The sequence below is a fragment of the Pinus tabuliformis genome, chromosome 1_2, assembly GCF_031772625.1.
Source record: "Pinus tabuliformis cultivar Carrire ecotype Pingquan chromosome 1_2, CPIR1, whole genome shotgun sequence".
NCBI lineage: Eukaryota > Viridiplantae > Streptophyta > Pinopsida > Pinales > Pinaceae > Pinus > Pinus tabuliformis.
In genome coordinates, this window is record NC_142298.1 from 563,085,617 (window position 1) to 563,097,606 (window position 11,990).

General features: G+C 35.7%; 1 protein-coding gene across 1 annotated transcript; it reads left to right on the forward strand.

Moving 5' to 3' along the window:
- Positions 1-600: 600 nt before the first annotated feature.
- On the forward strand, positions 601-1,824 carry LOC149206849 (zinc finger AN1 domain-containing stress-associated protein 12-like). Its single transcript, XM_089395603.1, has one exon. It carries the CDS (start codon positions 1,092-1,094, stop codon positions 1,653-1,655), a length of 564 nt encoding a protein of 187 aa, XP_089251729.1. The 5' UTR covers positions 601-1,091; the 3' UTR covers positions 1,656-1,824.
- Positions 1,825-11,990: the final 10,166 nt, after the last annotated feature.

Genomic DNA, 11,990 nt, shown 5'->3' on the forward strand with positions numbered 1-11,990 from the left:
AACCATCGTGGTCCAGATATAGAGATCACCTTCCAAACCTCTTCCCCTCCACTTGAAGAACAAAGTCGCTTCCCTTCACCAAATCTAAGAAGCCCACGACCTCTGCATAAACAAACCCTTATATCTGTGAATGTGAAATTTCAAACTATTATGGTTGAAACTTCAAACACATTTTAGGTTTAGGGTTGGATGGCTGCAAGAATATTTTGTTTATTTTCTCATATCATTTCTAGAATTTTGTTGTAATCTAGATTCTACACGAACTATGTGTGTCTCGCACTTTATATCATGGTTGTTTCTATGTTATAGTAACTACTTTATAATCTATTGTCTACTCAGAGCATTTTTGCTTAATGATTTAAGTCCATGTACTCCTTTCTTTTTAATAGAATGGACGCTTTCTTCCTTGTAGAAATAAAATTGATAATTTCCATACATGAACAATGTGATGAACCATTTTATTTTTCACAAATCTAGATTAAAATAAATATAAAATGATCCAATAAACTCCCACAAATTGAATTAATTATTTACATATAATAACCAAAGTAATGTATTTAAAATAATAAAAACAAGTTAAAGATTTGGCTAAGTAGAATTGGTAATTTGTCCGTATCCTGTGTCTTATTATTGAAATTTATGATCTCTGCCATGAAGAAGCTTATGGAATATTACTCCCCGACGAAACAGGGATCATTGCCGCTGGCTGTGCCTTGTTTGCCGTTATGCGTGTTTTATACAAATACTGTTACTCCACGGAAGACAAAGACTCCGATTCAGAAAAGGATTTTTGCAGATCTGAAAAAGACAAAACTTAACCTAACAAGCTGGATTATGAAAACTGCTTCCAAAAATGGCTATTGGAAACTTCTGGAAATGTTCAGAAATACAAATAGAAATAGGAAACTTATCTAGGTTCGCGTATCGTGTCGGCATGCGTGACTTAACCTCCAAGTTTCCGTGGTATGTATAAATTGGGCACCTGCCCTTTCTTTCATGGCTTGGTCTCAATTCAATCCGCTCATCCTGTTCAGTTCAGATCAGAAAAAAGAAGAAATTCGCAATACAGAGAGTAAGAGAATAATAGAATTATGGAGGGTACGCCTTTGTTTCCGGATCTTGGGAAGCACTGCAACCAAGAATCATGCAATCAGCTCGATTTCCTGCCTTTCCGCTGCGACGGCTGTGACAAATTCTTTTGCGCGGAGCACAAATCATACAGAGATCACGAGTGCCCAAACGCTAATATGCGTGACCGCGTGGTTCACATCTGTCCTGCTTGTTCCTCTTCTGTATTCCAAGTATTCAACGAGGATCAATCACTAACCCTCCGCAAACACGCCGAATCGGGAAACTGTAATCCCGAAAAGAAGATCAAGAAGCCGCCCTGTTGCCCTGTTAAAGGCTGCAAAGAAACCCTAACTTTTGCGAATTCAAATGTGTGCAAATCTTGCGGGGTAAAGACGTGTCTGAGGCACCGATTTCCTTCGGATCACACCTGCAGCAGCAGCAGCGGCGGCGCCAGCAATGACAATCATGGCAATGTCAAATTTCTGGCTGCATTTGCTAAAAGGCAGGGGAGACAATGCGAAAGTAGCAGCAGTTCCACCAAACTTGGAAAGCCATCTGGTGTTCGTGTTATCAAAGTCAGTTGATGCCTATACTCCATTTACAGTTACGACCAGTCGAAGCTTCTTGATTTTGTTAGGGGTTTCAAAGTTCTTGAAATTTGAATTTGTCATGCAATATGTGGGAGTTGATTTCATTGGAATTATTACAGTCTCTTTCTGTATAAAGGAGAAACGAATGTTTAGTTTTCTTGGACTTGTTTCAAACACAATACATGTGGCCAAAATTGTTTAAAAAGTCACTAATCTCGCAGCCCAAGATGCGATTCAATTTGTTAATAAACCTTTCTTACCGTGACCCAAAAAAAGGGACCATTTGAGTGTGCTCATCATGGTTATTCAAAGCAAACTCCTTATTATACTTGGTTATTCAAAGAAAACTACTTATTATACTTTTGTCATTATGGTATTCAAAGAAAACCACTTATTATACTTTTCCATCATAGTTATTCAAACCTCGTCATAGTTATTCAATGTGGTATTCAAAGAAAACCACTTATTATACTTTTCCATCATAGTTATTCAAAGAAGAAAACCTTGTCATAGTTATTAAAAAAAACCATAGTTATCACAGAAAACCACTTGTTAGTTTGAAATCTATTACTTTACATGGAATTTTTCTTACCAGATGAAAAATTCCCTTAATTAAAAAATAAAAATTACACCACCTTATTTAAAAAAAATTATATATTTTTAATTAATTGATATGTAAGAAAAATTATATATTTTAATTAATTGATATATAAGAATTGACAACTTTTATTTAAATTTATTTTTCCTTTTTCATATGGAATATTTTCTATACATGATAGATAGTTTCATGATATTGAATAGGTTGATCTCCTCATGATGATATATTTTCAAGACTTTCGAAAGTATACAATTGTTCCATAGTTGGTTCCTTTCCTGTTTCCTTTGTCATTGGTTTCAAGCATAACATCTTCATCTCTTGTCAAATCTATCTCTTGATTAGGTGGTATTGTAACATGTTGATTTTGTTGTTGGGTTTGGGATTTACTTTGATGGATGCTACTCACTTCCTACAATAATTCCCAAACTACTTCTTGTTGCACTCTTCTTTCTTTTTCTTTTCATCTTCTTCCATTTTTCTTCTTATATTCTTCTTTTCTTTTCTTATTTTTTAATTGTGGTATCCTTTCATATTCTCTCGTGTTTCTCTACAATCTGCTTATGTTCCTCTTCTATTTTATTTTTATGTTCTTCATATGATATTCTTCCTCTTTTACTTCTTTTTGTTGTGTTTTTTCTTCTTCTAACTGTTTCTTTATTTCTTATTTTTTTATTCATTCTTTCAAGCGTCAATGATCTAGGTGGATATCAATAGCCACCTGCATGTTCCATTGGCTCAAGACAATTTTTTTATTTTAACATGTCCAAAAGATTTACATTGCATTTCATCAAAACGTTAATTAGATAACCAAATAAAAGTTTGTCAAAAAAAAATTATATTGAAACCCACCTACAACCAAATTTAAAACTCAAAAACATTTGTGAATTTAGAGCATGTCCAAAGGACTTACATTGCATTTCATTTTATCAAAATACCTATCAAGTAACTAAATCAAAGCTTTTCAAAAAATTACTTTGAAACTCATTCAAAGAAAAATTTAAAATTCAAAAACATTTGTAAACTTGGAGGCTAAAATCCCCACTTTATTCATCTCCAATGATATAATTTTCCATTTAACTATAAATAATTTTCATTAAGAGTGTCAACCTAAATATTAAGCTTCTTGTAGATGTTTTTGAATGATGCCTCTAGAATTTCCTTGTGATGTCCTTTAAATGCTTAGCTAATGGGGATAAACTAGCACTATGGACCTAAAGCTAAATCTTGCATTGATTTTATAGTGAAAGAAGAATCTCAAAAATTTGAAGTCAAATAATTCCTTTGTTAAGTGTAGATTTCATTAGGAAAAGTAGATCCTTGAATTCTCCAATATTATTTGTCCTTTTCTTATAATTATTATTTGTCTCCAATAAACTTTTCTCCGTTTATACACATTAGGTTTATAAACTAATAATAGAGCTAATAATGTTTGTCTTCAAATAAACTAGAATTGTGGGTTGACAATTTTCCCCAAGTGACTAAGAAGGCAACTTCTCTAAAAGGATTCAAGATTAAGTGACTAAGAAGGCAACTTCCCTAAAAGGATTCAAGGATTCAAGATATTCATATCCATGATCTTTGTATGCCACAAATCCTAAAATTTGAACAAAGCCTCCGAAGTCCTTCCAAACTTGCATAGAGAATAGATAAGAGAAGAAAATATGACTAGTGTAGTCTCCTCATTTGCTTTACATTATGAACATCTTCGAGAGCCATTAATCTTGTTTTGCTTTTGAAGCATTTGCAACATCTATACTCTATTATTCATGATTAATCACACGAACTATACACTCTTACATGGAGCCTTAACCTTCCACAATTCTAATCAACATCATATGATCTTAGCAAGGTCGAGCCATTGCAGAGAGATAAATAGTCAAAATTTACAATGTAATCCGCATAAATCCATCTTATGTGGATTTCCTTTGTGTGTAGAACTTTAGGAAAGGTTTGCACTTAGAGAGATTTGATTTCTCTAGGTGCTTGGTAGATCCGAAGTTAAAATGGATATATATTGGCTCTTAATAATATTATTTATATTTGGGTCTATGCATGGAGTTGGGTTACACTTTTTAGCAAGCGAGGGTGCATTGTGGGTGAAAAAAATAGCTTGATTGAGGCTTTTTAAGCACTCGAACGAGCAATCTTTAAGGTCCTCGATCGAGTTATTTGAGGACTTAAAGATTGTTCGTTGGAGCAATGGGCTCAATCGAGCCATTTTTTTTAAATTTTCCGCCAATACATCTTGGGTGCAGAATTAAAAAATGTGGTTGGATTAAGCCTTAAATCTTGATGAAGCTATGACGTCAATCAAGCTTGATGAAGCTATGATGTCAATCAAAACATTGTTTAACCATGTTAAGGGCTCGATCAAGAGTTTCTTAAACTCTAGAACGATTTATTTGAATTTTTACTTTAAACACTTAATGAGGGGTTTTAAGCGCTCAATCGAGTTGTTAAGAGCCTTAAAAAACAAAGTTTTAGCTCCGCTTCTACAGATTTCTCTATAACACCATTTTGTAGCCTAGGGGACTTAAGGAAATATTTGTCCTTAGGTGGCGGATTTGAACATGTTGGATTTGTGAAAGAATCCTCTATCCAATAACATATGAGTTCCAATTTTTTGAATTCATATGACCATGTGGTTCACATATGTTTTGCTTGTTCCTCTTCTGTATTCCAAGTATTCAATGAAGATTCTTCACTAATCCTCTGCAAATACACTGAATCAGGAAACTGTAACCCCAAAAAGAACGATCAAGAAGCCGCCATGTTGCCCTGTTAAATGCTACAAAGAAACCCTAACGTTTGTGAATTCAAATGTGTGCAAATCTTGCGGGGTAAAAACCTATTTGAAGCACCAATTTCCTTTGGATCACACCTACAATAGCACCAACAATGGCAATCACGTTAATACGAAATTTCTAAGTGCATTTGCTAAAAGGCAGGGGAAACAATGTGAAAGTAGCACTAGTTCCACCAAACTAGGAAAGCCATCCTATATGTATTTGGAAGATTTGTTCTCTGTGTAAAATGTGTATGAAGCACCGATTTCCTTCAAATCACACTTGCAATAGCAGCAGGAACAACGCCAACAATGGCAATCACGCCAATACCAATTTCTGATTGCATTTGCTAAAAGGCAGGGGAAACAATGTGAAAGCAGCACCTATTCCACCAAACTTGGAAATCCATCTGGTGTTCGTGTAATCAAAGTCAGTTGATGCCTATACTCTATTTACAGTTGCATCCAGCTGAATCTTCTTGATTTTGTCAGGCTTCCAAAGTTTCTGAAATTTGAATTTGTCAGTCAATGTATATGAGTTGATTTCATTGAAATTGATATAATCTCTTCTATATAACGGAGACACGAATGATTTGTTTTCTTGGTGCTTGCTTCAAACACAAAATTCATGGAAATTTTAAGCAAATATGGTTTAAAAGGTTGCTAATCGTCTAGGCGAATATGCAATTCAATTTGCTAACTAGGGTTTCTTACCATACAAACAATGCAACCATTCATATTGTAATTGTGAAACACCAAAATTTAGTTTATTTGCTTCAACGTAGAAGAATGCATTAGTAGTCCCTTCTATCTAGCATGGGACTATAGTAATCAGTTTGATGCATTTGACATTAGTTAGTCTTCATGTTTGCGAAGGTTTTTTTTTCATGTTTCATTATTTTGAGATTAATCCCTTCTCATTCAACTTCACCATCTTATTTGGCCTCTTCCTGAGGTGGAAGAGGCTAGACTATATATTATTTTGCAGTTAGTCAGTTCATTTTTAGAAATATTTTCGAGTGGCGAACTAATGTTAGCATTAGTTTGAGCTTATTAAATGTTATGTATTATTAAGGTGCGAAAATAAATTTTTTCTATGGTTGCAGGTCGTTGCAGTGGAACCGCAGTTGGATTACAGGTGGATGCATGCAAATGTTGTGCAACCACGTAAGATCTAGATCTTCGACTGTTCCAGTACTACTTGATTGTGTTTGCTGCGATGGAAGTGGAACTATTGATGAATGCCTACTTTGCTGCATTGAATCTTCCCCCTAGCCCATGGAGACTGTTAATGGAGACGTTTCTTAAACCCATTGCAACTTCATTCTGAGCCATCTGAGGCTCAATCGACTGCTTAACCAACTGGATTTGCTTCAAGCTCTCTATCTAGCTTTGGTGCTTAACTGACTGGATCTGCTTCAAGCTCTCTATCTAGCTTTGGATCTGGATCTTTGGCAAAGGAAGCATAAAAAAAATCATCTAAGCTGACAGAAGCTCGCATCTGAGTCAAGGCTAGGCCTCCTGACAATTGGCAATGAAAACTGGCAATGACCACCAGCTCTCGGCAATGACCTCCTTTCAAATAACCCAGGCAAGTCCTCCAGGCTATGACTCATGGCAATTGGCAGCAATGAAACCAGGCAAGCCCATTCATCATTTTACTGGTGTTTGGGCTATCGTGCCCCTTTCTCTGGCAAAACCCTTCTCAAACAGGTGTTTGGGCTATCAGCTTCCTTAGAATGATTCACAGTCAACAGAAACTCCAAAACATGCTCTCTGATTCCATTGGGCTCCGTGGCTTGTTTTGAGCTCTCCTCATCCTTTTCTCCATAATGGTGCTGGGATGGAGGACCCTCCACACTAGGGATCTCAGAAAATAGAGACTGGCATGTCAGAGAAAATCCTAGCCTTGGCACCTTGCCCCTAGACACTGTAGGATAGGTATCATGAAGCTTCAGAGGTGGGTAGAGGGGGATTGGAGTGATCTATAGCTGCAAAAGTGTATGCTCTGTAATAAGAATTCGAGTTTCTTATTCATAAAGAGTAGTCAGACTGGAAATCACGGAAGACAGAAGCAGTGGAAGTGAGCGAGGAAAAAGGGAGACTGAGTATTATCAGACTGATAGTGAATTCATAAGCGGAGCAGCTTATAACCCATGAGAAGGTAGGTTGAACTTCCCATGGCAAACAAATAGAAAGCGTAGCAGTACGCGGCTTATCATGAGAGCTGAACTAGTTTCAATGAGGTAATATGACATCTGTTTCAAAACCTATGATATATATGACATATGTTCTGCTAAATGGAAACATATAAAGGCCAGAATGGGGTGCATATGAACATATGTGACGAACATATGTGACATTGGCTAAGTTGTTTTGACAGAGGTTAATGCAAATCACATCATTTATACGTGTTCCTTGCTAATAATGTATTGTGAACACATTTCATTTTGTCCAACATTATGCATGTAGAGTCCTCATACGCGTAAGTTACTGTTGTTATATAATATGGTTGTTGTCAATAAAGTTCTGTTGTTTGAAAATCAATTAGTAGATACCTGAGCCCTTACTGAAGAAATTGCTCTTTATGAGTAAAAAAAACGAAATGTCTTCCTTTGATGCTTTTCTAGTCAAGTAATTTTTTTTTCGCTTTTGCAATTGTTATAACTGCTCTATTCTTCTTAGTTTTCCTTGGACTCTGTAAAGGTTGTCCTTAGCATTCAGGGCATCTTTGCAATGCGCCTATATATCTCTAGCTTGTAAACACTGCCAATGTTATTGATATGCATAGTGATTTTTGTGGCAGAATAATCATATGCATTGATGGGTTGGTTTGGCCTTTGCTCTGATTTGCGACCTTAGTACATAGTTCTTTCTGATATGTTGTCTATTTGATCAATCATGTAATCTTGCATATGGTTAGAAATATCTGTTACTGAAGAAATTGCTTTTTATCAGTAAACGGATCAAAATGTCTTCCTTTGATGCTTTTCCAGTCAAGTATTTTTTTTGCTTTTGCAATTGTTATGAATTTGTAGTCCAATTCCTTTATAAGCATTATGAGTTCCACAGTTCCACTTATTCACCGAGAAAATCCAACTTTTATCTTGAAACTTTAAGACATCTTGTCATTTTAAGTAATATTTTTGGTGTGAAAATACTATCATAGATTCCATCCTAGTTAATGCATTAGTTGTCTAGCTAATGTAAAGTTCTAAAGCTCCTTTTATAGAATTATTATATGAAACTTAAAGAGTACCAAGACAGAGCAATCGCCATAATTGTTGCAAAGGGAATTAGGCTTCCAAAACACCTTATGGGAATCCCATTATGTTCGTAGTTACGAGGTGAAGGATACATTCACTCTCATTTCTGTGAGCATGACTAGAATGCACAAAGAGGTCAAGCAGAGTGACCAACTGAAGACTTTAACATCAATTTGACTGTTTTTAAATGGAATTCAGCGAATGGCAACGACAAATGTATACGATAGTATAATGAAATTGGGCAAACTGCAAGCACAAATGTATATGGTAGTATAATGAAATTCAGCAAACTGCAACCACGAATGTATATGGTAGTATAATAATTTGCATGAAATGTTCAATAAACTTGGGACACCTTAACATCAATTTCGCTGTAACTTGGATGCAATATTGTAGGGACAGGTATCATGAAGCTTCAGAGGTGGGCAGAGGGGGATTGGAGTGATCTATAGCAGCAAAAGTGTATGCTCTGTAACAAGAATTTGAGTTTCTTGTTCATTAAGAGTAGTCAGATTGGAAAGCACGGAAGACAGAAGCACTGGAAGCGAGCGAGGAAAAAAGGAGACTGAGTACTATCAGATTGATAGTGAATTCATAAGTGAAGCATCTTATAGCTCATGAGAAGGCAGGTCGAACTTCCCATGGCGAATGAACAAAAAGCGTACTAGCAGGCGGCTTATCATGAGAACTGAACTAGTTTCAATGAGGTAATATGACATCTGTTTCGAAACCTATGATATCTATGACTTAATGTCTTCTAAATGGAAACATGTAAAGGCCAAAATGGGGCGTAGACGACCATATGCGACATTGGTTAAACTGATTTGACAAGGTTTAACGCAAATCACATCATTTATACGTGTTCCTTGCTAATAATTTATTGTGAACACATTTCATTCCGTCCAACATTATGCATGCAGAGTCGTCATACGTGTAAGTTATTGTTGTTATATAATATGGTTGTTGTCAATAAAGTTCTATTGTCTGAAAATCAATTAGTAGTGATCTGAGCCATTTCACTTTTGCTTCAACTCGACTTGGTTGGTGCATATCAAGTAAGTATAAGCATCAGTAACCTTAACATCCATTTGATCAATCTTGTAATATTTCATATGGGTAGAAATATCTGTTACTAAAGAAATTTCTCTTTATGAGTAAATGAAACAAAATGTCTTCCTTTGATGTTTTTCCAGTCAAGTAATTTTTTTCGCTTTTGCACTTGTTATAGCTGCTCTATTCTTCTTAGTTTTCCTTGGACTCTGTAAAGGTTGTCCTTAGCACTCAGGGCATCTTTCGAGTTCGCCTATATATCTCTAGCTTGTAAACACTACCACTACCAATGTTATTGAAATGCACAATGATTTTTGTGGGAGAGTAATCATATGCATTGTTGGGTTGGCTTGGCCTTTGCTCTGATTTGTGACCTTAGTACATAGTTCTTTCTGATATGTTGTCTATTTGATCAATCTTGTAATCTTGCATATGGGTAGAAATATATGTTACTAAAGAAATTGCTTTTATCAGTAAACAATATCAAAATTTCTTCCTTTGATGTTTTTCCAATCAAGTAATTTTTTTTTTCTTTTTCAATTGTTATGAATTCGTAGTCCAATTCCTTTATAAGTGTTGTGAGTTCCTAGGGATTTCACTTGAATCCATACGAAAGATGTATTTCTGGTACCTTTCCCATGTCTTGATGGGTATCATCAATGAGCCACAATAGCTTGTGAGACTACTTAAGCGTGTTTGTCCTCGAGTTGTTCGTAATAGTCACCTGGTTTTTACAAGTCCTTGAAATGTGTGGGATTATTTGGATATTTCCCCAACTGCACAATATTTTGTTCTATATAGCTCAGAGATTCTATGAAACCTTGCCTTGCGCAGTACCCTTTCATTCTTTAACAATTGCTCTATTCTTCTTAGTTTTCCTTGGACTCTGTAAAGCTTGTCCTTAGTCTTCAGGGCATCTTTCCAGTCTGCCTATATATCTCTAGCTTGTAAACATTGCCAATGTTATTGATATGCATAGTGATTTTCATGGTAGAGTAATCATATGCATTGTTGGGTTGGCTTGGCATTTTCTCTTATTTGCGACCTTAGTACATAGTTATTTCTGATATGTTGTCTTGTCATAGCAATGCCAAAATTGTCTTCCCCTATAATTTCCAAGAAGAATCTGAATAAATCAAAGGGAGCCCTGAAAAGCCAAGTCTTTTGCCATTTTTTTGATTCTTTAGGATGTAATTTAGTTGATTCATGGAAGCCAGAGGCGCGAGCTCTACATTTTTTTATTCATCATCCCATCTAGGGAAGACTGAGGCCACTACTAGAACAACATCTCTTCTAGTTTCCTTATAGGGTTGGGATTATGTCGCCCTTTTCTTCATTCTACACATAGCCTCCTCCTGGGACAAAATAATGTCCTTTTTCGCTTCTAGATCCTTTCACTCAGTCCTCCTAATAAGCTCACTCGACCGTCGATTCCCATATTGATGCAATTTTCCCTTCAAAATATTGGAGTTTTTAATTCAAACTCCTTTCTGTTTGGATCATTACTTTTGTACCTCTTTTGCTTTTATCAAATTCTTTTCAATTGTGCCATCATATACTCCTCATTGGTAGGGTTAAAGGGAACACAATTATTTTTTATGAGTTCAACATACTAAAGAAGATTGAGCCGTAGTGGATTTGATTTGAAATAAAGATTGGAAGAATTATTACAGAGCATTGTACCTTGATTTTGGACTTCATTTATCTCTATTGTTTAGTTTTAGATTGATAAGACATTTAGTATGAGTCAAAGTGTTGATCACTACATAAAGATAATAGTGCTTGAAAGTAAATAATGCAATTCTGGGCATAACCATAGAAATGAACATTAACATGAAACCATAGGAATTATAACTGTACATTGAATTGGGGTAGAAGTTTTCCCCACAAGATCATAGAACAATTATCTTTTTACTTCCTCTTTCTTGATTGATTTCTTTGCTTTTGGACAAGGAAATTGTGCTAAAAACAGCCAAAAACGGACACCATTCACCGTCTTGTTCAAAGAAAAGTTAGTATTAAGGCTACATAAGTAGACATGGAGGTCTTCTCACTTGCACATTGAGCCTCAAAATAGGAGCAAACAAATATCCAGACAAGGAGTATCAATGAAAGAAACGAAACAATGAACATGTTTCTGTGTTTAAAGTTTTTCCTAAACTTGAAGGCAACTGTGCATTTTGGTGTCTTGATGGGCATCATCAAGGAGCCACAATAGCTTGTGAGACTACTTAAGAGTGTTTGTCCTCGAGTTGTTCCTGATAGTCACTTGGTTTTTACAAGTCCTTGAAATGTGTGGGATTATCTTGATATTTCCCCAACTGCACAATCTTTTGTTCTATCTAGCTCAGAGATTCTATGAAGTCTTGCCTTGCTCAGTACCCTTTCATTCTTTAACATCTTCTGTATTCTTCTTAGTTTTGTTTGGAGTTTGTAAAGGTTGTCCTTAGCCTTCAGGGTGTCTTTTGAGTCCACCTATATATCTCTAGCCTGTAAACACTTCCAATGTTATTGATATGCACATTGATTTTTATGGCAGAGTAATCATATGCATTGTTGGGCTAGCTTGGCCTTTGCTCTGATTTGCGACCTTAGTAAATGGTTCTTTGTCATCCCTAGGTGCACAATGT